Source organism: Xyrauchen texanus, chromosome 7 (assembly GCF_025860055.1).
Source record: "Xyrauchen texanus isolate HMW12.3.18 chromosome 7, RBS_HiC_50CHRs, whole genome shotgun sequence".
NCBI classification, from domain to species: domain Eukaryota; kingdom Metazoa; phylum Chordata; class Actinopteri; order Cypriniformes; family Catostomidae; genus Xyrauchen; species Xyrauchen texanus.
In genome coordinates this window covers 19,952,646-19,978,825 of record NC_068282.1, presented here as the reverse complement: position 1 = coordinate 19,978,825, position 26,180 = coordinate 19,952,646, and the positions used below count along the sequence as shown (strand labels likewise).

The 26,180-nt window shown below is 37.4% G+C and overlaps 1 protein-coding gene across 6 annotated transcripts in view; it reads right to left on the bottom strand.

Annotated features, from left to right (window-relative positions):
- Nucleotides 1-1,108: 1,108 nt before the first annotated feature.
- LOC127646765 (carboxyl-terminal PDZ ligand of neuronal nitric oxide synthase protein-like) overlaps nucleotides 1,109-26,180 on the bottom strand; it is a 217,515-nt gene continuing 192,443 nt past the window's right edge. For 4 of the 6 annotated variants that reach the window (XR_007970953.1, XR_007970954.1, XR_007970956.1 and 1 more), the window contains 4 exons: nucleotides 10,549-10,858; nucleotides 5,078-7,555; nucleotides 3,944-4,009; nucleotides 1,109-2,307 (listed from right to left, as the gene is read on the bottom strand). Coding sequence is in view for 1 of the 6 variants with exons in the window: in XM_052130629.1 (XP_051986589.1) it covers nucleotides 6,973-7,555; nucleotides 10,549-10,858 (893 nt within the window). In the remaining 5 variants the exon portion in view is untranslated. Of the gene's footprint in view, nucleotides 2,308-3,325; nucleotides 7,556-10,548; nucleotides 10,859-26,180 lie in introns of those variants that run through there. The other 2 variants (XR_007970955.1, XM_052130629.1) reach the window with 2 other exon arrangements.

Below are 26,180 nucleotides of genomic sequence, written 5' to 3'. Positions count from 1 at the left end.
TTGCATATTTTAAAGTACAAAGTTAGAACAATGTCTTATCTATGCATGGTTTCTTTTTCAAACCACCCCAAAACCAAAAATGATATTGAAAGATTAAATATGCATTAATATATTCCTTAATAGTTCAGATTGTGTGTACTATTGTGTTAATCAAACAACTGCAAGTTACAGTTCAGTGACCAAACATAGAGTAGATGTCCATTTTAGGAGTAAAGGTTTGTGTAAAGATTTGTCTTTGTGGCTTCTTTGTTTAACTTTTAAGTTAAACAAATTTAATGGTAAGTTAATGCTGCTTCGAGAGGTCTTGAAGAATATTTATGGTCTTTATCTCAACTCTGGTCTTGGGACAAACATTAGGATGGGGGTTTTGAGAAGTTGCTAAGAAACCACTCATGGCCCAATGATAAGTCTTTTCCAACTTGTCAAGGGCCTTACATTCTGAAGTATCTAGTATTTGTCCAAGCAGCTTATTTGTTGGCTGTTCTTGGCATTTGTTTATGTTGGCCCTGCCACAATTCAATCAAAATGGAGCCGCCACTCTTTGCCTTGACAGTTAGGGAGGGGCTCATCATAAACTGGCTCCTGGAATGTCATCTGGTTCGATTGTTCACCACAGGGGTTTCATTCCTCCATTGTCAGCAATAACTGTACCCTTATTTCTATCCCCGATCTTAACTAGCTACTATGACAAATCTTTACTTCAGTTTAAAACCTACCTTCACCCTGAAAATAGCTAGTAAAAACAGGATGTCTAGCTGGCAGTGATCTATAGTAGAGGTTATGTTGTAGGAAAAGAAATGGTAAAACACAGGATATGACTATAATAGACAAGCAGGCTGTCACTGAATGGGATAGAGGATGTGGAAAGATCCCACCCTCTGTCCCAAATTCGAAATCCAAAAGTATTTCTAGCAGCTTCCCCCATTAATGTTGCATTTCTGCTAAAGTTGGAAGGCAAAGGCTGAATGCAGAATACTTATATAGACAGGTGTGTGCCTTTCCAAATCATGTCCAATCAACTAAATTTACCACAAGTGGACTCCAATCAAGTTGTAGAAACATCTCAAGGATGATCAGTGGAAACAGGATGCACCAGAGCTCAATTTTTTGTGTCATGGCATTCACAAAGGCTGTGAATACTTATGTACATGTGATATTTTCGTTTTTAATTTTTTAATAAATTTGCAAAGATTTCAAACAAACTTCTTTCATGTTGTCATTATGGGATATTGTTTGTAGAATTTTGAGGAAAATAATGAATTAAATCAATTTTGGAATAAGGCTGTAACAAAGTGCTGTGAATATTTTCCGGATGACCTGTATATTTCCATATTTTTAGATTTCTGGAGCGACAGTCTGAAGACTACCACACATATGTTGACATCATGAGGTACAGGTAAACAAGACTAAAAATAGTAGACTGCAAAAATATATCTTGTCTTTGTTAACACATTTTTATTGGCTGTGGAACTAAGACTAAAGCAGCTCAACTCAAGTTCTCATCATATTTACATTTATACACCTTGAAGTTGTCTGTCTACCAGTTGAGCCAATACATCTTTGCTGTGAGAAAAAAATGCTAAGCCATGTGGATGTAGTGGAATTTATAAAATATTTATTGTGTTTGCCATGGTTGTCAGGGAGGATTGAGGTGATGGTAGCCTAATGGTCAGTGGCGGCTGGTGATAATTATTTGGGGGGGGGCGCTTTTTTTGTGGCCGAAAATAAATACAAAGCAGTACCAAAAAGCATGTTGACTACTTGAACATAAATTTTGCTCTCCTTTCTTTCTGGCCAGCACATTTCTCAATGAATCTCTGATTAAAGTCAGTCATCTCAGTAACAAGTCTCTTTCCCATGGAGAGCAATGCCAGTGCATTCAGCCTCTCCTGGGTCATGGTATTTCTGAGAAACGTTTTTATTCTTATCAAGGTTGAGAAGCACCTCTCAGCTTCAGCGTGGTCATGGGTGTGGTAATGAGAACTTTTAGGAGAGTCACAGTTTAGGAAAAGACTTCTTCGAGATTATTCTCCATAAACTTTGATCTGAGTTGATTTGAAACAGCTGGAATAGGTCCACAGCACCATGGCAGGCTTTGAATTCTTCCTTGCTGTAGATGAGACTGAGCTCTGTCTTCAGCTTGCTTCCACTGAGCATCGGGTACGCTTTCATGGTGCTGCTCAATGCATCTTCAGGAAAGGTATCCTTGTACTCATCAAACCTGTCCCCCTGCAACAAGGTGGCACAGACAAGGTGGTCTGTGAAGGAGAAACGCTCCCTAGTGTGTCCCAGGATGGTGTCACAGACCTATAGAGTTAATTAAACATATATATGTATAAATGTAAGGTAGTAACCTGGAGTAGGCCACTAGTTGTCACAGTTGCAATGACTTTCAAAATAAAAATAGAGCCATTTGAGTTTATGTCCCATACAAGACAGTAGTTTTTGGTGGCTATATATTTCATTTAATCATTTATTTTTATGTTGCCAATTTATTATTTTTGGGATGCTGTTGTATAATATTAAAATTATAACTTTTGTAAGGATTTATACCAAACAAAAATGTTTTCTTGAGTCTGTAGAATATGATATGTGGGCAGGACATCTCTGCAGCACAACAATAATGTAAATTGGTAATTTGACTAATTTCTATATCAAACTCACCTCTGCTGCGATTCTTTCGCGCTCTACTGGACTAAGCGTCCGGCGCATCTGTATTGGACAAGAACCACTGCTTTGCTCACCAATGTTTTTTTTGTTTTTTTTTTTAAGAGAACGCCTTGTGAAAGGTTTTTTTTGTAAATCAATGACAGAGTTTGGTTTAGCTGCTGCCATTATCTCTGTGAAAGTGATCATCCTAGCAAAGTTTTGGTGAGTCGCCTCGCACTCATGAGAGCATAGAGCATTAAGTTGAATGACAGGTAACGAGAACCAATCAGATTGGATAAAATAACATGTATCCAATTCTGATTCGCCAGAGGAGAATCTTTAAGAAACCAATTAGAGACCAGCTTCAGGTCACATGCTGCCTGAAAATTTAAGGACTCCTCGCCCATTAAACCGCATGAAACATATTGAAAAACATAGAAAATAGTTAACCGATTAAAGCCAGTTTTTATTAAATGCTGAGGCTCTTACTACCAGCCTGCAGATTGTACGAGTAAACTATTTAATTTTTTTTATTTTTATTTCCATTTTTATATAATTTTTGTATTCATGTATATTTCTGGAAGTTTGATGGGGGCGGCGCCCCAGCGCCCTCTATTGACAAGCCGCCACTGCTAATGGTTAAGAATCAGTGTTGATAACACAAAGGATTAGAGGTTCAATCCCTTTATTGAGAAGACTTTATTGCTTTTATGTCCAAAGGCATTTAATTTTAGATGCAATAACCCTGTACATTCTGTTGTGTAAACTACCTTGAATGAAAAATAATAAAACCATTTAACGAAAAAATATGCACCCAGATGCAAAATGCGTCACAAGCAGACAGCTTGCATAGTAAAAAATCACTTTAATATAGCCAGCCTGAACATATATCCCTTAAATATATTTCAGTGTACTCATAAAACCTTCATATCTGTGCATCTTTCCTTCAACATTAATTGTTTCCCCTTCATTCAAATATAAAATTGTAAAATCGATAGGACCATTGACAAAAAGTAAACAAAGTACATAAATCATCACAGAATTTCCAACATTCTTAATTTTCCATCAAGAATCTTCTCAACCCTAAACAAATAAAATATCTAAGAAAACTATGGCTAAAACAATACAAGATAAATATATTTTTCATTTATTCAGTGAACAGTTTCCACATATACAAAGAGGTTATATAAAGGCATCATAGAAGATTCTATAAAATATTCTGACTTCATATCTTATGATTTAGTGACACGATATCAGTGGTCCATTCATTAACAATATCAATTCATTAACTCACCAGCTGCAAATGCATCTGCATGAATTTGCTCCATTCTGGCTTTGAAATCTCATTTTAGTGTTCAAACTATACAAAAAGAGAACATGATGATACATTATGCATCATTACAAATGAAAGTAGACATCACAGTGGTAGTGTAACCAAAACGTATAATGGTACAGAAAGAGATCTAATTCATAAAGCACCTGAATAAGAGTTAATGCTATGATGCCAATGCATCCATCCCATGCACTTAAGTTAACAAAAATCAACTCAATACCTCTGTTAAATATCTTTCACACAAAATGTTTTATTTGTTCCATGATGCATAATAACCTTTTCTTTCAGGATTTGCAGCTTTAACGAGCTATTTCACCCAAAAAATGAACGTTCTAACAACTGTCAATCATCCTTGGAACAAAAAGTAATATTGGTTTGGAACAAAATGAGGGTAAATAATGAGGAAATTAGCATTTTTTTGGGTGAACTATTCCTTTAAGTTATTTTGTAGCAACTTAGTCAAAACCTTCGTTTAATAATCTTTCACATACAATGTTTCATCACTGATATAATACATTACTATTTCATTGCTATCTTTCAATATGTGCAGCTTGAAATTAAGAACATCTCAGTACATCTGTAGATATATGTAGGATCACAATATACACTACCAAACAAAAGTTTAGGGTCACTTAATCATCCCCCACCCCAATTTTAGAATAATAGTAAAGTTGTCATAACTAGGGAATAACAGCAATGAAACTATAGGAATTATCTTGTCATTTTATCAACCAACTTCTTGAGGTATCACCCTGGGATGCTTTTTAAAAAAGTATTGGAGTTCCCATCTATGTTGTGCACTTACTGGCTACTTTTCTTTATTAGTCTGTCCAAATCATCCATTAAAAAAAAAAATAATAAAAAATAAATAAAAAAAAAAAATATATATATATATATATTTGTAATGAAATGTATAGGTTCGCACAATTATATTTTTGTCTATAAAACTAATTTCAAACATCAAGCATAAGCCTTTAGATCAAAAGGTTTTTAAGAGCAAGAGAAACATTTCTATCAAGTGACCCCAAACTTTTGAATGGCAGTGTATCTCTATAAATAATGGCTGTGTAAATGGCTGCATTGTTAGCTACATACTTGTCCTGAATTCTCCGTAGAGAAACCACTGTCTGGGATAAAGAACAGCCCTGAGAGAATGCCATGGGAGTCAGGCTGTCTACACAAACAAGAGGACAAGGAATGAGATTAGTGTTATGGCATTCCATGGAATTTCAGAGCCCCTCTGCATACCTTCATGTTGACTGAGGCTCATTACTGCCATTCCATAAGCCATCATCACCTTGATGGTGATCACAATGACAGTTCTTACAAAGGTAGATAACCCTATATTTTCACAATGATCTAGAGGTCTCTGTGAAATGTGTACTGCGCAAGATTAAATGCTCAGTCAAAACAATAAGGAAGCAGTTGCAGACTGCTGCCCTTAGGTGCATTATGCTTTATAGACTGATCCAAGGTCAGTTGTGCACTTGCTCCTACTGGCAATGACTATTACATGTGAGCACAATGTTGAGCCAAGGTCAGAGATGTGGTCATAAAACATAAAAATAATTTGTAGTAAACAAAAAGGTAAATTATAAAGCCATGCAGGCCCCACTTTCTATTAGGTGTCTTTAATTACAATGTATTTATATTAATAATTTGATGCATTTTACTTAATATACATACAAGTTATTACACTGTACATTTAGGGTGGCTAGATGGTAGCCCTAATTCTGTGAAAAGCATGTGAGATTCACAGACAATGTCCATACATTGTTTATTTCGAGGTCCGTAGCGACTCTAAACCGAAACCTAACCCTACCCCTCACCTTTATCCCTAAAGCCCAAAGTATACTTTAATGAGATCCGAACACTGAACATCCGCGTACAGAGAGCGCAAGCATAATTTTCCTAACCGTGCGTCTTTGAACGTGCAGAATGTGCCATTGTTAATTAATTCTTTGCACTAATTAGTGGGTCCACAAGGTGGCAACCCTTACATTTTGAATTGTTGCTGTTATGTAGAAGTCATGAGCACGTGCATGAGGGGGTCTGGAGATACCTGAATTTGTATAACTTGAGTCTTAAAAAATATAAATACATCTGTATCTAAATTCCTGAAGAGAAAGTCAGACGTCTCATAAAAGTTGTAGCGCGCATTCGGTGACCGCCAGTGTATGCTGGCACAGTTATATGGAATATATTTTGACAGGCTCGCAATCGACTATAAGCAGACGCTGAGCGTTCACGTAAAAATGGAAGTATACCTAGGGCTTAAACCTCACCTGAACTCTACCCCTAAACCTCAACACTACCTCTCACATTAACCCCTAACCCTGGTAGCAGAAAATGCGAATGTTGCTTCAGTTTTGCAGAACACCACATATGTACACAATAAGTACATTGTATTTTTGAATACAAGTACATGGTAGTTAAAGACACCTATACTATATATAAACTGAAATTGCCATGCTTGCAAAAACTAACTGATACTGAACATATTTAAGACATTAAATGCTGCCCACTTCCAAGACTGCAGACAGCTTTTTAGAGGCATTATTGTATAGTTTTGACTTTGGTTTCTGTTAAATGTTTTAACATGGTTCTTTTGTGTACAGGTCCACAAATACTTTTACAATGCAATCTTTTAAACTCATTGTGGTACTACAATAAAATAAAAATAGTGATTTTAATAATTTGTATAATTTTAGCTACAAAATAAGCACAATCAGTGGTACTTTGCTATAACGGCAAAATATGAAATATACAAAAGGTTAAGTAGCACAAAAGTGATATTTGTTTGATAAGTTATATTGGTTTGATAAGTTTTATTGACAGGTTCAAAGCCACTTTTGACCTTGTCTTCTCCATGCATACTGATTTTTTTAAAAAAAATTTCATTGTTGATGCCTGGAGAACCTTGTGCTCCTGTCAGACATTATCTCCTGAAAACTGCTGTAAAATGGAGTGATCATGGAGCAAAGGTTAGGTTATTCAAATGAGAGTAGGTCGGGGTGGGATTCCTCATTCTCCAAGCTGAGGGTTTGGAAATCCACCGTGCCGATTCCCAACAATTCCCCCTCAGTGACGCTAATGCGGCAGCCCCCTTTTCCCGGACATGGTGTGGAAGCCATTCTAGTTTCCGAATTTGCCAGCTTCTGTTTTGGGTCCAGATTGTCCTTGTGAATGAGATCTGGAACACAAAACAGTGGCTGTGACTGATCTACGTCCTCCGCAGTATTCTCTTTTAGCCCATCTGTCACCACACCTTTGGGCTCCTTTTTTAGCTCAAAATTGGGCTTCTTCTCCATCTGGCTGTCGACATGGTCACTGGGTTCTGAAAGATTCTCTAGGTTGGGCACTTCAGGGTTCAGTTGTGGCCGAAGCTGCGCATTATCTTTGGATATTAGGGGAGTCTTGTCAGGTGACGAGATGAAGGACGAGTCTGGGGAGGCTACCACAGGGTCAGAAGATATCATCATGTCCTGGGTGGTCTTCAGGGCACGTGGAAGACGTTTTTTGCCAGTGGGAGGTGGGGGATCTAACCGAGGGAAGGAGTCCAGAGAGATGTGACTGAGTGTGAGAGAAAAAAGTGGTTTCAAATAATGAGTAATACACATATTGAAGTAAAGATAGCCAATGAGTGAAAGCATACTTCAATGACTTTGAAAGATCAAAGCAAACACTGAATTTGCATGTTTTTTAACATATGGTGGTATAATATTTTACTTTTGCAAATATCAAAGTTTTCCAAGACTAATACAATTTCATAGTGATGTTCCAGGCCTTTTCCTTTTTAATACAAGAAGAGAACACTTCATTTCAATACATTTCATTAAAGGTAGGCCACATGTAATATTCCTGCATAGATCAAGGATGAAAGTAAGCCACAGAACAGTCTTATTGTGCAGTTTATAAGAAGAAAACTAGGCAACCCATACTTTGCAGATCTTTGCAACTTTTTCAGTCTTTTTTTGTGGGAAGGACTTTCGGGTGGTCAATAGTAAATAAGATTTAACAAATAGACAAGCAGTTGGATACAATGATGTCATTGGCTACACCAAATCACACAATATGCTTGTGGTTAATTAGTGACTGATTCTATTCTATATAGTCAATTTCTTGTACTTTTGAGCTTACGATAAAGAAAACCATGAAGTCTACCATGATAACTGCAGAATTCCCTCAAGAATGCAACATATCTGTTTAATAATAGCCTTATTACAGAAGATAAGCAGTTTGGTTATTGTAAATGCACAATTTCCACCACTAGATTATGACAGTGGAATTTGCACTTGGTCTGATATGAATTCTGATGGAAGCCATAAAGACAACCTTTGCTAGTTCAGTTCATCTCTTAAACTTTATTAGACATGTGGGGTAAGACGTGTTAGACATGTCGCTCATTCATAAGCTCTGTTCCAAAACCTAGTGAGCTGGCTTGCTGTCTACATAAGCAGCTGCTTTCTAAAAGGCCAAAGTATACTTCAGTTGTCCGCGTTGCAGATCGCTCCACGCACAGTATGCTTGACACAAATTTCAGCATAGCCATGCGGCCTGACCACGCCACCCAGATTTTCTTGACCCGTGGATGCTGTCCTTGTCTGTGCGCATGCAACGGCCATTAACTGTACTAAAAGAGTTTCACAAACTATAGTAGTGTGCATGTTTCAAACACGTTCGTATTCACTTGCGGTCAGAAAAGTATACTTTGGAAGGCAATGTGGTCGGTCGGCGCAATCCGATCCAGAACAAGGTAAAAAAAAAAGTATATCCGGGCATTAAGGCAGCATCCTAACCGCCATGGCACCTCGTAACCGATTTGGAGCTCTCTACATAGACACCCACTCTGTGTGCCACTTAAAATGCCATTTCAATTGAGTGGGATGTTAGCATGTTGCCAAGATAAAAACATGATACTTTGAGACATTAAATAAATGGCAGACACAAATATTGCATAAATTAATCCATTTAAATTACACTGCACTATTTTTTTTTTAATCGCTACCTTCAAAATTGACAAACGTTTATTTATATATTAATTATTTGCTAATTTCTCTCGCCTTGTGAGGCAGCGTAATTGAGGATGCCTAAATTTTGGAACAGCCTTAACTGAAAGTTGTTGAATGTTGTCAACAGGTTTTGGAATAGAGCAGTAGTGTTTCTCATGCATAATTATATGCATATGAACATTATTTCTGTAAAATAAAAAACAAAAATGTAAATGTGTGCATAAAGAGGCAAGGAATGTATACCAAACATCACACACAACTAATAGGATTTCAGCCAATTTAACCAAACCCTCGACACAGACAAAGTTTGCCTGATGCAACATGTACATTATAGGCTGCTGATAATGATGGCAGAGACAGTTGCTATGCATGGCTGTCTGAAAAGGCTTTTTTCCCCTCTCAAAGAGATGTCAGTCAATCTCAGCAGTGACTTGTGGCTTATTCATATAATAACAGATTTCAAAGGCATTTCTCCTGTTTTCACATTCACTGCTGAAAGAAATGATATGAACTGCCATGGAGAAACTTTATCATTAGTTTGAGCCATCTGGGATGATGACTGACAGTCTATGGGGACTGAATGTATGGACTTGACATGTACTTGACTTTCATCTTTAGGGCCTGTTAGAGGCCTCACACAGGACAAATATTGAAAGTACAAAATCAAACCAAGGGATATGGGAAAAAGTGACATGGTTTTGCCATTAAGCATGCAAAATGTGTATGTTCTAGAGGTTCAAGTTTCAAGTCGTTTCTCTTTTTAGTCTTATTGCACAATTTTTGGTAAAAATCGTTTAATAACAATGCCATCTGGCATTTTTCAAGTGTTACTGTACAGTGGGGTCCAAAAGTCTGAGACCACAACTGAAAATGCCTTTATTTACAATTTTTAGAGTTTTATTTCCATTGCAGTTATTCTTTACAAATTATATTACCAGCATAGCAATTTAAGTGAAACATGAATTTTCAGCAAAATCAATAGTGGGGTTTCATTGATAATGAAATATTTCACTTAGCTTCAAACAAATTAACAAAAACAGGTCATTTTAATTGTATATTCGTTCTATTTTGATGGGCCAAACTGATGTATTCAGCATAAGTGGATGACTGGTGTGCTGGAAACAGTCCATGTTCAGGGTATTTTGTTTCCTTCCTAGCATTTATTAGATATTAATTAAAAGGGCAGTGAAAGGTCAAAGGAAATGATTGGGGAGAGAAAGAGGGAGAATCTGCAAAGTGAAAGGAATTTAAAGAATATTGAGGTCAATACTGCCCTACAAAGGCTAAGTGCAGTAACTACAAATTTGGTCAAAAATGAGTCAAGACTTCTAATGGGCTTTATGACATGTGTTCTGTCTTGTGAAAAAATATCTGGGTTAAATTATGTCCCGTTTCAGGATAAATGCATTACCACTAATCTACCCATAACATGTTTGACTGGTTTGTGTAAAAACTTTAAAGGCCTTTTTCTGTGTTTCTTTGTTTGCATAGTTACTGCACTTAGCCTTTGTAGGGCATTGATACATTTAGCTGTGTGTTAGTGTGAATCTTTACCTGTTCCCTGCTGTACTGTGGCTCATCTCAGCCAGGCTGGACCACACTGCCTCAACGTTTTTATTGACCTCCGTGACTCCGATGTCTCCGAGGCTGTTGATATCTTTTCGGCGAAGTAGGTCATTTACTTTTGCTCCCATGGCTTTGCCCAGGTTGAGGGCATTTTTTAGGTGCTGACTGCCACCTGTCTTCGATCCTGCCAGAGCAGAAATATCTGTGAAGGCTGCTTGACTGCTGGTGTTTCCCGCTGGACGAGAGTTCTGCTTGGGCTGTTCTGCAAAGTTTGAGTTCTCAAACATGCTTTGGTCCACTAGAGAAAAAACAAACAACAAAAATGGGTTTAGACCATTAGAATAAGTGAGGCTATCATGCAAGGTGGAAAGATATTGAACTTCCAATAATGAATGATCCCCCAATTTACGCAATATTAGCATATACAAATTTGGGAAGATTTATAGATAAGGTGCAAAACCCATGGATAAAAGCCCAATTAAAAATCTGGATTATGATAAGAGAAGAATATAATCTGATTCATAAACTACAAATAATTCAATGGTGTGCCTATGATCCTGAATTCAAGCCTAATATAATGGATCATAGATTTAAAACCTGGGTTACAAAAGGAATAACAACATTCTACTCCCTTACAAAAAACGGACACTTAAAAGATTTTGAAAGCTTGAAGAAAGAATATTGCCTTAAGAAATCTGACTTTTATAGATATCTTCAAATACGTAATCATTTTGAACATAACATTAAAAATAAAACAGACCTTGATGACCCAATACTGAGGATATTTATAGGTGCATACAAAGAAGATCCAAATAAATGTGTTATATCTACATTTTATAAAACCCTTAGGATAAAAAAATCCCACTCTACTGAATACATTAAAGAAAAATGGGAAAAATAAGGTAATTTTCTCATATCAAATGATGAGTGGTTTGATGTATGTAAACTCCCATGGAAATGTACTAATTCTCACATATGACGGGAGTTCGGGTGGAAGTGCCTTATCAGATTTTTTATAACACCAAAACAGAAAGCACATATTGAGGGGGGGTACCAAATGTTGGAGACAGTGCGGATCTGTGAGGCACAAGGGAGATTGACCGTATCTAAATTAAAACATCCATACCACATAAACAAAGCCTTTGCTACAAGCTATAAATCATGCAACCAATATCTTATATTCTGGAGTTTCTCGGTTACAGGACTTGCAACAAAGCGTGAGGTAGCTGTGTCTTCAGTAGCATTTGTGCAGGCGTAAATGCAATACTGCTTAAAACTTCACTGGGAATGAAAGAGAAACTGTTGTAAAGCAATTTATTTAGCCTAACATAATTTTTTATAACTTTCAAAGATCCATCATATTTTTTATTTTTTGGTGCACAATGGTAATCAAGCATTTTACAGATCAAATGATCAACAATGGACATGATCACATGCAAACAAAAAGGAAAAACCACAATGACAACAATACTGGTAGAAAACAGTTCTTACCTCAAAACCATTATTTCATGGGTAGCATTCAAGTGACAAAGAGAGCATATTTTATATATTTATTTTTTCCTAAACACATTTTAATAGTCAACAACAAATTGTGCACCATACAGAACTGAATTAAATATACTTCATTTTCCAATTCAATTCCTGAATTATTTGAATTTGAATTGAGGCAGCAAAAACAAAGCAGCATTGTAATTCAAATTTGAATCTAAGGAATTCAAATTAAAATGGAATGATTAGCATAATTAGTCAAAATTATCTAAATATTTGTTTAGTCCCAAAACTTGTGTTGGACCATTGAAACATTTCTGTTTTGTGAATATGGATTGCAATTCAATAAATTCCTCATCCCGGTCATTCTGATTCAAATCCCAATTTAACATCCTGTGGGGCGTGGCCAATTCAATTCAAATTCTAACTCATGATCTGAAAGGTAGCCAATTCTTAAATTCAGAATTTTTCCCAACCTGACTTTATAAATACTTTATATTTTTCCCAAAACAAGTACAAATCTTCCCAATAGGATAATGTTGATCACAATGTAAAAACCTTAACTTTTACCTTCAAAAGTTGACTGAAGAGAGAAACCCCAAAAGTACAAGAGAAAGAGAGAAACAACAACTTGCCATGAAAATAATAAATGGCTATCAAAAGAAATCCTGACATGGTGTTCTGTTTCCATTTCTACTTCAATTCAGGTAATTTAAACACGTTTACAATAAAAAGCTGTATATTAGCCCACCTCTAATTAAATGTGATTTCAAGGAACTCTGATGGGATTTGATGTGGCATAGTTAATTCCAGTTTTAACAAGTCAAGTGGTTTTTATTTATAAAGAAGGAACTCTCATTAGTTTGTGAAAGTCTCTAACTGATGACAAATGTACTGTTTACTGGGCCATACACAAGACTAGAGAAGCTTTTTTGTAGTACACAAACATTGACAAAAGGGAAGTTATTTTGATGCTGACAATATCTTGGCTCAGTATGCAAGGCAAACAGATGAATTGGGAGAATCTGCATGCCAAAAACAGCATGTTGCTGTCATGGTAATGAAGGGGAAAAAAATGACAACAAAAAATCCTCACTTACCACATGTGACTGGTATGCCTTTGTTTTCCAGGCACACCACTGGGAAACAAGAAAAGCTTTAAGCATTCACAAGCATTGATCTTCAAAATGTCCATCATTAGACTGAATTAATTTTCCTGTAAGCCTTAAACAAGCAGAACTGTTATACCGAGCTCTCGAAGAAGAGAAAACGTAGGAAAAACAGCAGCTAATTGTTTGTGAATTCAATTGACTGCACCATTGCACATACAGATTAACACAAGCATATAAATATGGCGCTCTAACATTTGAAAAACATACAATTTTCAAGAACTGCATGTTCCACTTTGCTTTCTGAATATGAATAAATCAGTACTGTATTTAGCTGCCTATATCAGTTTTTAGCTGCCACTAAATGGAACGCAAAAACAAAATCTATAGTTGTTAAGAGGGTCTCTTCCTGTCAGAAGTGGGCGGTTCTTGGCCAGAAAAAGCTGCAAAGTGGAACAGACTTTATGCCGCAAGTCAAAAGTCTGGCTTCGTGTCAGTGAGGAGGAAAGAAAGAGAATTATGGTGTGTATAACAAATCATCAAGTTTAAAATGTTGGCTGTGAAGTGCTGATCATCCATTCTCATCCTTCTCTACATGGCTATAATCACAGACATGTACTGTAGCTTAAGGCAGCAGTTTATAATACCTCACTGAGGCTCCACCACAGTAGCAAAGGCTAGTAAGGTATCTGACACAGCGCTATTCTGGGCTGGTTTATGAGCTGCTGTCTGCTCCTGATGTATCCCAGCAATAGGGAAACATCTGGACCCAATGTTGACCAGCCAGCACATGGAGAACATACATACTCGAGCTGTTTGCACGTGAAGGGTGCCGTGCGAACTGAGTAGGGTAGCACTAGTCACTAGTCAAACATTCTCATAGTCTCCAAGTCTCATAGAATGAACATTACTATAACTACATTTTTGCAAACCGAGTTTTACGTGCAACTGTCTACTTTTTGCTGCAGTTTCCTGGAGAAATTAAAACTAGAGGTGCTACAACAACTGTGCATTTGCTTCACTTTCACACAAATCCCGTACTATGGTTGTTTAAGAATTTATAAACACATATTTTTCACTCTATTACTCACACCCTGCTATGTTATTATATCAAAACACTTTTACTCCAATGCATAATTAAAAAAAACTATACATTTAAACTCTTACAGACCCACTTACTTTTACAGACTTATTCCAATGTGATTAATTTCCAAGATGGCTCACCTGATATATAGTGTTGGACATTACACTCGGTGATCCACCCTCGAGCCCAGCCAAGGATGCTTGAAATGAAAGTGAAGCGAAAGTGCAATGGAAGCGACACGAAATTATGTGGTTGCTTCATGTCAAATTTGCTTTTAAAACACTATCGGTTAGGTTTAGGTGTTGATTTAGTCCATTTTGTTCACCTCTCATTTATCTATTTTAACACTATTTGTAAGGTTTAGGTTAGGGAGGTATGTTTTACTTATTAAAACATCCATCTAATATCTACCTTAAAAACTTGTCTGATTACAACATAATTTCACTCACTTTTGGTACCCCCGCTGGATGTTTCACAGGGAAACTGCAGCTAAGCGTGTAATAAAGCACATCATTTTGGTTTGCAAATCTTTTGCCATTACCACGTAAATGTAATGTGATCAGGCTGTTATCAGAACAATTTCTATGCATACTGATGATGGATGAAGTGTTCAGGAAACCTGTTGGAAAACAGTAATTATTTTTCCAATTCCATTTGGTGTCACAAGTGCTGCAAAAATAGAATTTAATTAGTTAAATAACACCTTCACATAATTACTTTTTTAACATAGTAAAAGTTAAGTAGCAAGAAAAGCAAAATTTAAAAGAAATGGTTAGAAGCACAATCTACAGATGAGTAGCCCTAAGAAAAACAAACAAACAAAAAAGCTACAGAGTAGATGTACTTCTGTTAAAGATACCTAATTGACTATCCAAAAGAAATGATTTTTTTTTTAAAGGAGACCTTTTATGCCCCCTTTAAGAAGAGGGCTCTGCCTTTACAGCCCATGATTTGGATATTACAGCAAAAACAAATCAGAACCAATATGACTGAGTACCGGAGTTCAGCCATATATATATATATATATATATATATATATATATATATATATATATATATATATATATATATATATGGTATTCGTGAATACAATCAGAGACAATGGTAACTTTAGCTTCATTAGCCGTGGAATCAGCTAACAAGCACATTCGGAAAGCAAACATTCACAAAAAAATAAAGTGCAATACTTACATCTTCAGGATATAAAGTTGGTACTGATCCATGCTTGAGAATCAAATATTTAGAAAATTCTGATTCCTATTGACACTCATTCACAAAGCAGTCTTTATATTACTAATTAAAATGGCATGTTCAGCTGTTTTCACTCAAACACTGATTACACAAGCACATAAGCAAGGCAAAGCGAAAGTAAAAGCGGTGTGTTGGTTATTCATGTTTTTGAGACGTTATAGAGATTACAGCTGGTTTTCTAGAAAGATGAATACATAATTCTGATTAGAAGTAATGGCCAGCATCATCAAATCACTGCCAATTATGTTAAATACAATTCTGAATCTGTATACTGGTTATCATTGTCCCATGTCTGCCAAAAATGTTGAGTGGTCCAAACATCATCTGCAGCCTGAAACTGAACTTTTGGTCAGATTTTAAGAGTGAATGCACTTAGGAAAGCTATAGGACGCACCCTAGCTCCCAATTTAGTAAATCACTTAACCTCCAGCGTGTTGTCTGTCTGCACTGGTCTCAGAGCAGTTTGAAATGCACCTTATTTTCATCCAAACTCCATATAAAGCCTCTGAAACTAAAATTTTTCCACTTTTGGATGAATACATTTATTCTCAATGTGAAAGTGCAGAGTAAATATATAGGAAAGCATTTACTAATGTTAATGAATAGCCCCTTATTGTATGGGGTTAAACAAAATGATAAAAGTTATTCAAAATACCAAACATGCTTTTGGAACATCCACAGAGCTCCACAGCACTCATCCGTGTACTTAATTTTTATCAGCGCAACAAAGCAAGAAAAATAAATGAAATATTTAAAGCAAAATAAACAAAACTACAGATGCTACTCTTTACAACCAAACAGTTTTCAGTTAAAAAATGTGAAGATGTTTCTTACCACAGGCACTTATGTTGGCACTGCGTCCATAGAAGCAGTTCAAGGAAATCGACGCCAAGGTGTTTTGTCACGTGACTCCGTGTGTCAGAGTTTAAACCTTAAATGTCTCCTTAGAGTGCCCTGAACAGTAAGCAATGGGTTTATATTAATTTAAATTATGCGTTGCATATAGCGAATCTAAAATAGTGAGTCCTCGCATGAGGCCACAGGGTCGCACAAGGTTAATTATCACTTTTTTTATTTAAATTCCTCCTGTTTTGTACTTCCTCTTTTTCATCTCTCCTGCTCTACTATGTGCTTTCAACACTTTCCCACTGTCCCTCACATTTGCCATTCATGCTTCAAACACAGGAGACTTTCTCCACTTCCTCTACTAAACCTCTCTCTCTTTCTATCGGTCTTTGGAACTGACCCTCAGCAGTAAACAATGCAGAATTAATTCCTGCCATTGCTAGCCAAACAGGTCTCAACATTCTGGCCTTGACTGAGACCTGGATGCAACCAGGTGACACCGCCACACCCTCTGCCCTGTTCACAAACTTCACTTTCTCTCACATTTCCAATCAAAATCAGAGGGGTGGAGAAACAGATTTGCTTATGTCCAATACATGGAAATTTACGCCTCTGTCCTTTTTGTGTGACAATAACTCCTTTGAACTGCATGCAATTACTATCCCCCATCCTGTAAAAATCAATTTGAGATATACATCTTCCGCAGGGTCTTCTAGGAAACATCTTGGAGGAGCTGGATGTGCTACTATCCTCCTTCCCTGAGGATGGCAACCAACTTGTGGTCCTCTATGATCTCAACATTCACCTGGACAACCCTCAGACTTTCATACTTTGCTTGTCTCATTTGACCTCAAATGCCTCACAACTGCAGCAACTCACAAATCAGGTAACCAGCTGGACCTCATTTACACACGTAACTGAACCACTGACCATGTTCTTGTTCTGCTAAGAGAAGTCTCCACTGCTAAAACAGGATACTGTCAAAACAAAATCAACAGCACTTCTGACACTTGCATGAACATCAAAACTTTCACATCTCTCCTCTGCCCTCCTCCTCCCCCATCCTCTCTAACGCTTATGACTTTTTTTTCACAGACAAAATAACAAACATCTGCAGTCAATTCTCCACACCAAAAAACCCACAGACACCAATTGCCAACACACAACCCACACCCTACTCTCTTTTTCTCCACTCTCTGAGGCTGAGATCTCTAAACTTCTACTCTCCAGTTACCCTACTACCAAGTCTGCTCAATCCTCTTCCCTCCAATCTCCTCCAGGCCATTTGTCTTTCTATCGTACCTGCACTCACACAAATTATGAACACTTTTTCCTCACTGGAGCCTTTTCCACTACATTTAAGCAGGATCGAGTAACCTCACTGTTTAAGAAACCTACACTAAACCCTACACTCTTTTACAGAAAATTGCATGCTACACAACTTCTTGTCCAAGCTCTTGCCATATCTAGACTGGATTGCTGCAAAGCTCTTCTTGCAGGACTTCCTGCATGTACAGTCAAACCTCTGCAACTGATCCAGAACGCGGAGGCACATTTGGCTTTCAAAGAGCCCAAGAGAGTGCATGTCACACCTCTCTTCATCGAACTGCACTTGCTGCCAATGGTTGCTTGCGTCAAGTTTAAGGCATTGATACTTACAGAACAGCCACTGGTTCAAAAACTTACTGAACTAAGTCATTCATTTCGACATGTTCTCGTGAGACTTAAATCAAAGAAATTACTGACCATATGTCAGTTCATGTCATTGTCCATATGACAATGTGTAGTTAAATATACAATCTCACCTTTTGAAAGAATCTGTTCTGTTTAAATATGAAATGATCATCGTTTGAAAACAGACTGCTGAGGGCAGTCAGCCCTAAATATAATAAGTACTAAGAAGTGCTCCTCAGAAGTAATACAAATAGATTAATCGTTATTGGAACCAGAATCGTTCAATTCCTTATTATCCCCATCCCTGTTTAATGCAGAGTGGAAAAATTAACTCAATACGTGTTACAAAGGATTGCAATAAACGACGCAGGGAAATAATTTGATAAGAGTACATACCTTAATTCTTCTGTTAAAACAAGTGTATTATTTCAGCTGTAAATTTGGTTAAATCTTTTACTTCTATAGTGCCTCACTGTAACACAGATTTATTTATTTATTTTTTAAAGAAAAGGAGGGACAAGTCTAAATAGATTTTTGTGATAATCATCATAATGCCACAAATGCTGTCGACTGACCTTAACTTGTATTGAACCTAGAATTTTCTTTTAAATCTAAACCTGGACACAATGACCTGTAACAGCATGGAAGTGTTCATTTTTCAAATATAAAATAAAGCATTTGATTGCTGAATAACAGATGTCTATTCTGACCATATGGGAGAAGAGAAGATGTATAAAAATAAATCTATGCATTGTGATGAAAATTCAATGCACAGATTAAGGAATTTAATTCAGATTAAATGTATTCCCATGTATTCATTCCAGTGTGTTCATTTCTTGTCCAAAATGCAAATCTTGTCCTGTTGTTAGTTATACAAATCCACTAAATCCATATACAGATCTTTTGGGATATGTTTGACTGGCTGTCCAGTTACATCTGTGTCTTCAGTATATTTTTCAAAAATAATATAAAATTTAACCGAAATGTGACCAAATAACAGATTTCATAATGCAGTGCATCATTAAGTACAAAATTGTAATATAGCTTATTGACAGAGCAAATATTTACACCCCTAGCCAAGAGACCACCATCTACAATATTTGAACACTTTAAAGAACAACAATGGATAAATGAAACAAGCTTTACCCATTATCGCCAATGTGCTTGGCTTAAGAGATGTTTAGGTCAGCAGAAGATGGGTCAAACATCAATATTTCATTTGAACCCCCTTTCAAACATTAATCTTTTAAGTACAGAGGCTGGGGGAAGTGGAAAGGAAAAGCTGTGATGCATATAATGAAATTCAGTTTGGCTGAATTAGGGGATCAAGGTGGAGACTCCATAGCTCATAATGGATTTATACCACGTGACTCAGTTATCAATCCCACCACTAACACACATAAGGTGGAGCACTGGTAGCAATGAAAGGGTCATAAAATGTTTTGCTTTGTTGAGCTGTTTTGCACACCATTTTACTTCATATTTAAAAGTATAGTTCAGTTAAAAATAAAAATGTACTCACTCTCACGTTGTTCCAAACCAAGATGACCTGTATCACGATTAACTTTCATTTAATATTTTTTCCCACATAATAAAAGTGAATGGTGATTGAGGCTAACATCTGCTTTGAGGAGAAAAAAAAAATAAAAAATTGTTTCAGCAGACTAAAACTGGCAAATGTAACAGGAGACAATGGGCTAGTGTGCCCTCATTTTCTTTCAAATTCAAATAAATATTTTATCAAAGACTCATCAATGCCACATCAATGTCAAGCATCAACACACATACAATGCAACTATCTGCAAGTTTATCTCATAAAATGCAGAGCTTTGTTTTAAGTAGACTATAATGACAGCTTTTCCAATTAATCAGCAACTCTGTGTCTTGGAAGAATTCATTGGAACCTGATTGGCCACAATAATGGTGTGACAGGGCGGAGGGCGGTGCCGGGTCGTGATTCTACACACCCGGTCCCTTATCAGGCTAATCAAGCCTCCGAGAGGGATAAAGGCCAACCGCGGATGGTGGTGCGACAGAGAGAGTGCGTTTACGGGCAGCTTTCCGTCATATGTGTGCGTTTGTGTCTTTTTGTTTCAGTTTCATATTAAAATATTGTCAAGCCGGTTCTCGCCGCCTCCTTTCCATAATTCCTTTACAAATAGCAAAAATGTAGCTAATTAATTAAATGTTTTTAATAGGATTTTTTTATTTCATGATGTGTGGTCCCTCAAATCAAATGTAACATTACTGAAAACTTCACTAATTTTACACGTAGGCTTTGCTCCGTATTTCAGTCAAGTGCAGCAACAATGAAAACAAATCACTGGAAAACTATAGGAAACGAATGTGGAAACAACAGTGGATTTGCACGTCAAGAGCATGTGAATGAGGAGATCAGGAGATACCTGCATTTATATAACTTGAGTCAAAGGAAAATAAAGACATCTTTATGTATCTAAACTCCTTAGGAGAGTCCAGTATATCACAGCAGTCGTAGTGTGCATGCGCCAAATCCCTGTGTATTCATGCACTGTTCGCAGATGCAGAGCGTTGATGTCAAAGCCGAAGTATACTTTGGGCTTTATGCCCGAAACACCATACTCTACGCAAGCATGCAAACACACATATGTCCAGCTGCAAGCTTGATTTTGTGTGTTCTTACATTCCAAAATATGTCAGAACGCACTTCATAACAAAATGCAATAATGTGTCATGTTCTCAGCATTGACATAATGGGAGCTATTAAAAGGCATTAATTAAAAAAATGTGTGTTTCACATGGCAGAGCAACAGTTTGGAGAGAATCTTGCTGGGCAAGATGAGTAATCTGAATATGAACACACGCGGTACATTGGTACACATAAACTCCCCTTTTCAGGACACTGTATTTTAAAGATGATTTTGTAAAAATCCAAATAACTTTACACATCTATATTGTAAAGGGTTTAAACAATGTTTTCCATGCTTGTTCAATGAACCATAAACAATGAATGAACATGCACCTGTGGAATGGTCGTTAGTGTCTTAACAGCTTACAGACGGGTAGGCAATTAAGGTCACAGTTATAAAAACTTAAGACACTAACGAGACCTCTCTACTGACTCTGGAAATACACCAAAAGAAAGATGACACGGGTCCCTGCACATTTGTGTGAACATGCCTTTGGCATGCTCTATGTGAGGCATGAGGACTGCAGATGTGGCCAGGGCAATAAATTGCAATGCCCGTACTCTGAGACGCCTAAGACAGCACTACAGAGAGACAGGAAGGACAGATGATCGTCCTCGCAGTGGCAGACCATTTATAACAACACCTGCACAGGACGACATCAACAACTGCCTGAGTTTCACCAGGAACGCACAATCCCTCCATCAGTGTTCAGAATGTCCGCAATAGGCTGAGAGAGACTGGACTGAGGGCTTGTAGGACTGTTGTAAGGCAGGTCCTTACCAGACATCACTGGCAACAACGTATGGGCACAAACCCACTTTCGTTGGACCACACAGATCTGGCAAAAAGTGCTCTTCCTGACAAGTGACAGTTTTGTCTCACCAGGGGTGATGGTACAGTGAGGTCTGTACTCTGGAGCAGGATAAATTTTGAGGTGGAGAGTCTTTCATGGGCTGGGGTGATGTGTCAAAGCATTATCGGCTGAGCTTGTTGTCATTGCAGGCAATCGTCATTGCAGGCAATCTCAAAACTGTGCGTTACAGGGAAGACATCCTCCCCCCTTCATGAGGTACACTTGCAGGCTCATCCTGACATGACCCTCCAGCATTACAATGCCACCAGCCATACTGCTAGTTCTGTGCATTATTTCCTGCAAGACAGGAATGTCAGTGTTCTGCCATGGCTGACGAAGAGCCCGGATCTCAATCCCATTAAGGACATCTGGGACCAGTTGGATCGGAGGGTGAGGGCTAGGGCCATTACCCCAAGAAATGTTCGGGAACTTGCAAGTGCCTTGGTGAAAGAGTGGGGTAACATCTCACAGCAAGAACTGGCAAATCTGGTGCAGTCCATGAGGAGGAGATGCACTGCAGTATTTAATGCAGCTGGTGGCCACACCAGATACTGACTGTTACTTTTGATTTTGACACCCCCTTTGTTCAGAGACACATTATTCAATTTCTGTTAGTCACATGTCAGTGAAACTTGTTATGTCTAAGTTGTTGAATCTTTTTATGTTCATACAAATATTTACACATTAAGTTTGCTGAAAATAAAAGCAGTTGAAAGTGAGGACATTTATTTTTTGCAGAGTTTATTTTAACTCTATCGCCCCCTTGAGTACTGAGGTTATTTCCCGCCAGAGTAACGATAGAGCGCATGTTAAGTATGTTCAGAGGGCCTGTGCACTTAAAGTGCCTTGACCAAGCATTCACATCTGCGTACTGGTGTTATGTTTCTAGCCTTAGAGATGAATGCAGGCCAACTACAGATAAGCCGGATTGTGTTGTTGCTTTTAAAACTAGTTTGTCACTTCAAAAGCACCTTGGTCTGGTAATTCAATGTAATATCTGTCAATGAACAATCATATGAATCCCCGTCACACAGCAGCACTGATGTCTATGCGCCCCCCACCTCATCATTTGCACTCTCTATGACTGTTGACTGAATTATTACACCATCACACATGGAGCAGTGGCATTGCAAAGCTCTTATAAATGACAGAACAAATTTTATATAGCCTTTAAATGAGTCATATACTTTGAACCTGCTGGAACCTACAGCAAGGGAAAATTAATATTTTTTTGTTTGTGACATAAAAGACAAAAAGTGGAATTATTGGCAAAAAAAGAGTGGCCAGGATTCTATATATATATATATATATATATATATATATATATATATATATATATATATATATATATATATATATATATATATATATGTATATATATATATATATATATATGTTATCACATGGTAGTGACTAAGGGCTATCAAGCTCAACAAAGAATCGAAACAATTCGTGCACTATATTCCAAGCCTTCTAAAGCAACATTATCACTTTGTGTGATGAATTTAAGTTATTTGCTCTCAAATCAAATCATTGATTTACTCAAAAATAAAACGGGGCCCAAATCAAATATGTTGAATACGGCTCTGGTTTGACGTTATCAATTATTTGATTTGAGAGTGAATAACACGGTGATTTTATGGAATTTTTTTTGGTCCTATTTGAAGCTTGACACTCCTGAGTCACTTTTATTATATGGCAAAAAGCTGTGTAGCGTCAATGAAGGATAATCATTAACTCAGCAGGTTCATGAAAACAAGAACTTACTGTTCCAACTCCGCTAATTAATGCAATAGCGCCAATTAGTCTCCACGAGCACAATAAATGGTCTGTGATAGGACAATGAACGATTGACAGAGAGACACTCCCGCTATTGACAGAGGATCCTCGTGGTGCTTTCTAAAAACCCCCGCACATGTGACACCCTGTGCTTCACCACGTGAGAAAAGGGCACGTGAGAAGTTGGCAACAGAGAATATGTGTGTCTTTCAGTTTTAAACTTAGAAATGTATGTCTAATGAAATATGTTTTAATCCCTGTGTGTTTATTTGTCTGATGATTAGATCAAAAGCTTGATATTTAATAGCCGAAAAGTGTATATTCCTTTAAGTGATACCAAACACATTTTTCTTGGTATCAAATTAAACCTTACGATTTGTCCTAGCTGAATATAATTATAAGACCACCTTAGAAGCGTGTTCTGCTAGGTTTTTACCATCTTTTGAGTTATTCAAACCAAAGCCGGACCCGGTCATAAATAACATGCAAATGAGCCTTGACTGGACAAAGGAATCCTCTCGCGCCCAAAATGGAGGAATCTCATTGGATCAATCCTCCCAAGGGAGTTGTGACCTCCCTACCTTTAAAAGTCAGGACCGGCATTGAAACTCTCTCTTACTTCATCCTCTTTTGCTGCGCTCTTCATCCTCGCTTACTTCAACCCTCTTCTCCCGGACCTCTTCAAGCCATCTTACATCTCTCACTTCTTCTCCCGATCTTCTGCAACCCTCCGGAACACTCGCCAACTATTCAACAAGTATTCCTAAGACGCTTCGAACTTCTCGGAACAACCCTTCAATTCCTCTTCAAGTGAGTTTCAACTCCACGCGCTTGAAACACCAAACCGAAATCCTCCATCTCACGGACGCCCCAAGGACACGGTATACACGCAGCCTTAGCCACACGCAAAGGCCTATTTGTGCAAGTATTTCCATTGAAATTCAAATGCATCACAGTGTGTAATTTCCTTGCTGGCTTCAAAGGGTTAATTGTTGTAATAAGTTTGCCATACCTCTAATAATTCTTTACTTTCCCTTACTGCATTTATTTTGTTTATTTTATGTTTATTCTATGTTACATGTATGTTTGTCAAGTGTAGTGATATATCATAGTGCCTTGTATTAAAATCAATTATACGCGTAATTGTCTGTGTTTGGTGGTCATAAAACAAAGCCTCTTTAATGTGCGATTTTAAGCTACGAGCTGATATTATCAAAGTAAGTTAACGTGCTTTTGATGAATAAGCTTATAACTAAGAATAACCCTTCTGGAGAATTGATCAGAAATATCTAATAAAGTGGTTCGGCGGACGAACTGACTGGTTGCGGTAGCCTACGGGTCAATTCCATTGAGGTGTTATTAAAATTAATATAGCCTGTCTGCATATGATGTATATTCCTAATTAATCATAATTCATTGCGTTTAATTATCTATATATATTTGAAGGCAGACTCTTGGACTATATAAGCCCTTTTTGGGGCGTTTTTACATGTATTGGTGTCCGGGTCACATCGTATGATTGATCATTGATTACTATCAGTAATATCGGTCATACATTCCCCAAACCTGACCTGCATACCCTACATTATAATGGTGGAGATTAATGCGGGCACATTTTAAGCTTTGTTTTGTGAACGAATGCATTGTCAATTTTGTGTATTTTTGTTGTTAATTTTGTACGCGAGCGCGCCGAACTGAAAGGCACAAAGCCGATTCTCAGTTCAGCATTTAACAGCGGCTAAATATATGTCTTACATTTATTTTTGCCACTGTAGAGTGATAAAGTAAACTGCAGTTCATAATATTAAAATTGCTTCTGTAAAGACGTGCTATATTTTAATATTACAAACCCCCCTGTTCAGAACGACGTTCTTCTGTCGGGGCGATAGAAGATTGGGTGAAGCGATGCTCCTTTTCTCATCTTAGTAAGGCCTGAGATTATAAACGTTATAAAAATAACTCCTGGTTTACATTGACGTAGCTAATCAATCGGAAACTTAATACATTTTGAATAAGTGCTATATTTCTAGTGTGTATGGGAGTCGAAGGACAGACATACAATTCCTGTTGTCCACATTTACTCGTAGTGCAGGAAAAAAAAAAAAAAAACGAATCTGCCACGCCGTTTATGTGAAGCATAGCACCAAAAAGAAAGAAAAAACAGACCCGCCGAGGTTTCAATTGAATAATAGTGATTTTGCAACAAAATCCAAGCGTGAGAACTCTCTCCCTGATTTGAAATCACACAGAGTGTTATTCCGCAGACAAACACTAGAGGGCAGCCTGTAAGTGCTTGATTAGTTCTCAAGTTACTACCACCCCATGACGTCATCTTGCGCGTGCGCAAGTACGCACATCGTGTGGACATTAGCAGACAGGTCATATATATTTATTTAATTTAGTTCTCAAGTTACTCCCACCCCATGACGTCATTTTGTGCGAGCACAAGTACGCCATCGGGTGGACATTCATTGTAGGTCATCTCTTTTCTCAAGTTTCTCTCGGTTTAACTGTCAATCCATGTTTGCAGTTACAAACTTTGCTTGTGCTAATATTATTGGATGTTAAACAATTCTTCTACCTCCGACTGTTACATTTAATTGGTTTCAGACAAGATTTGAATTTAAATTGAAAGTTAAGTCTCATTCCGGTGACTAATGCCCACTTAGAGGAAACGCTCCCCTTTGGGACCTTCCCTGCTAAGTCGGTATCACTCCCTTCTTCCTTGCGTTCTGTTTTGAAGTGGTTAATTTCCAGTTGGTTTTATTTCAGATGCTATCACTGATATCTTACAGCAATCGTGATTATCATCGGATATAATTCTGATCTCTAACTTTTCGTACACTTATTCAAATTTGGTTTGAAAC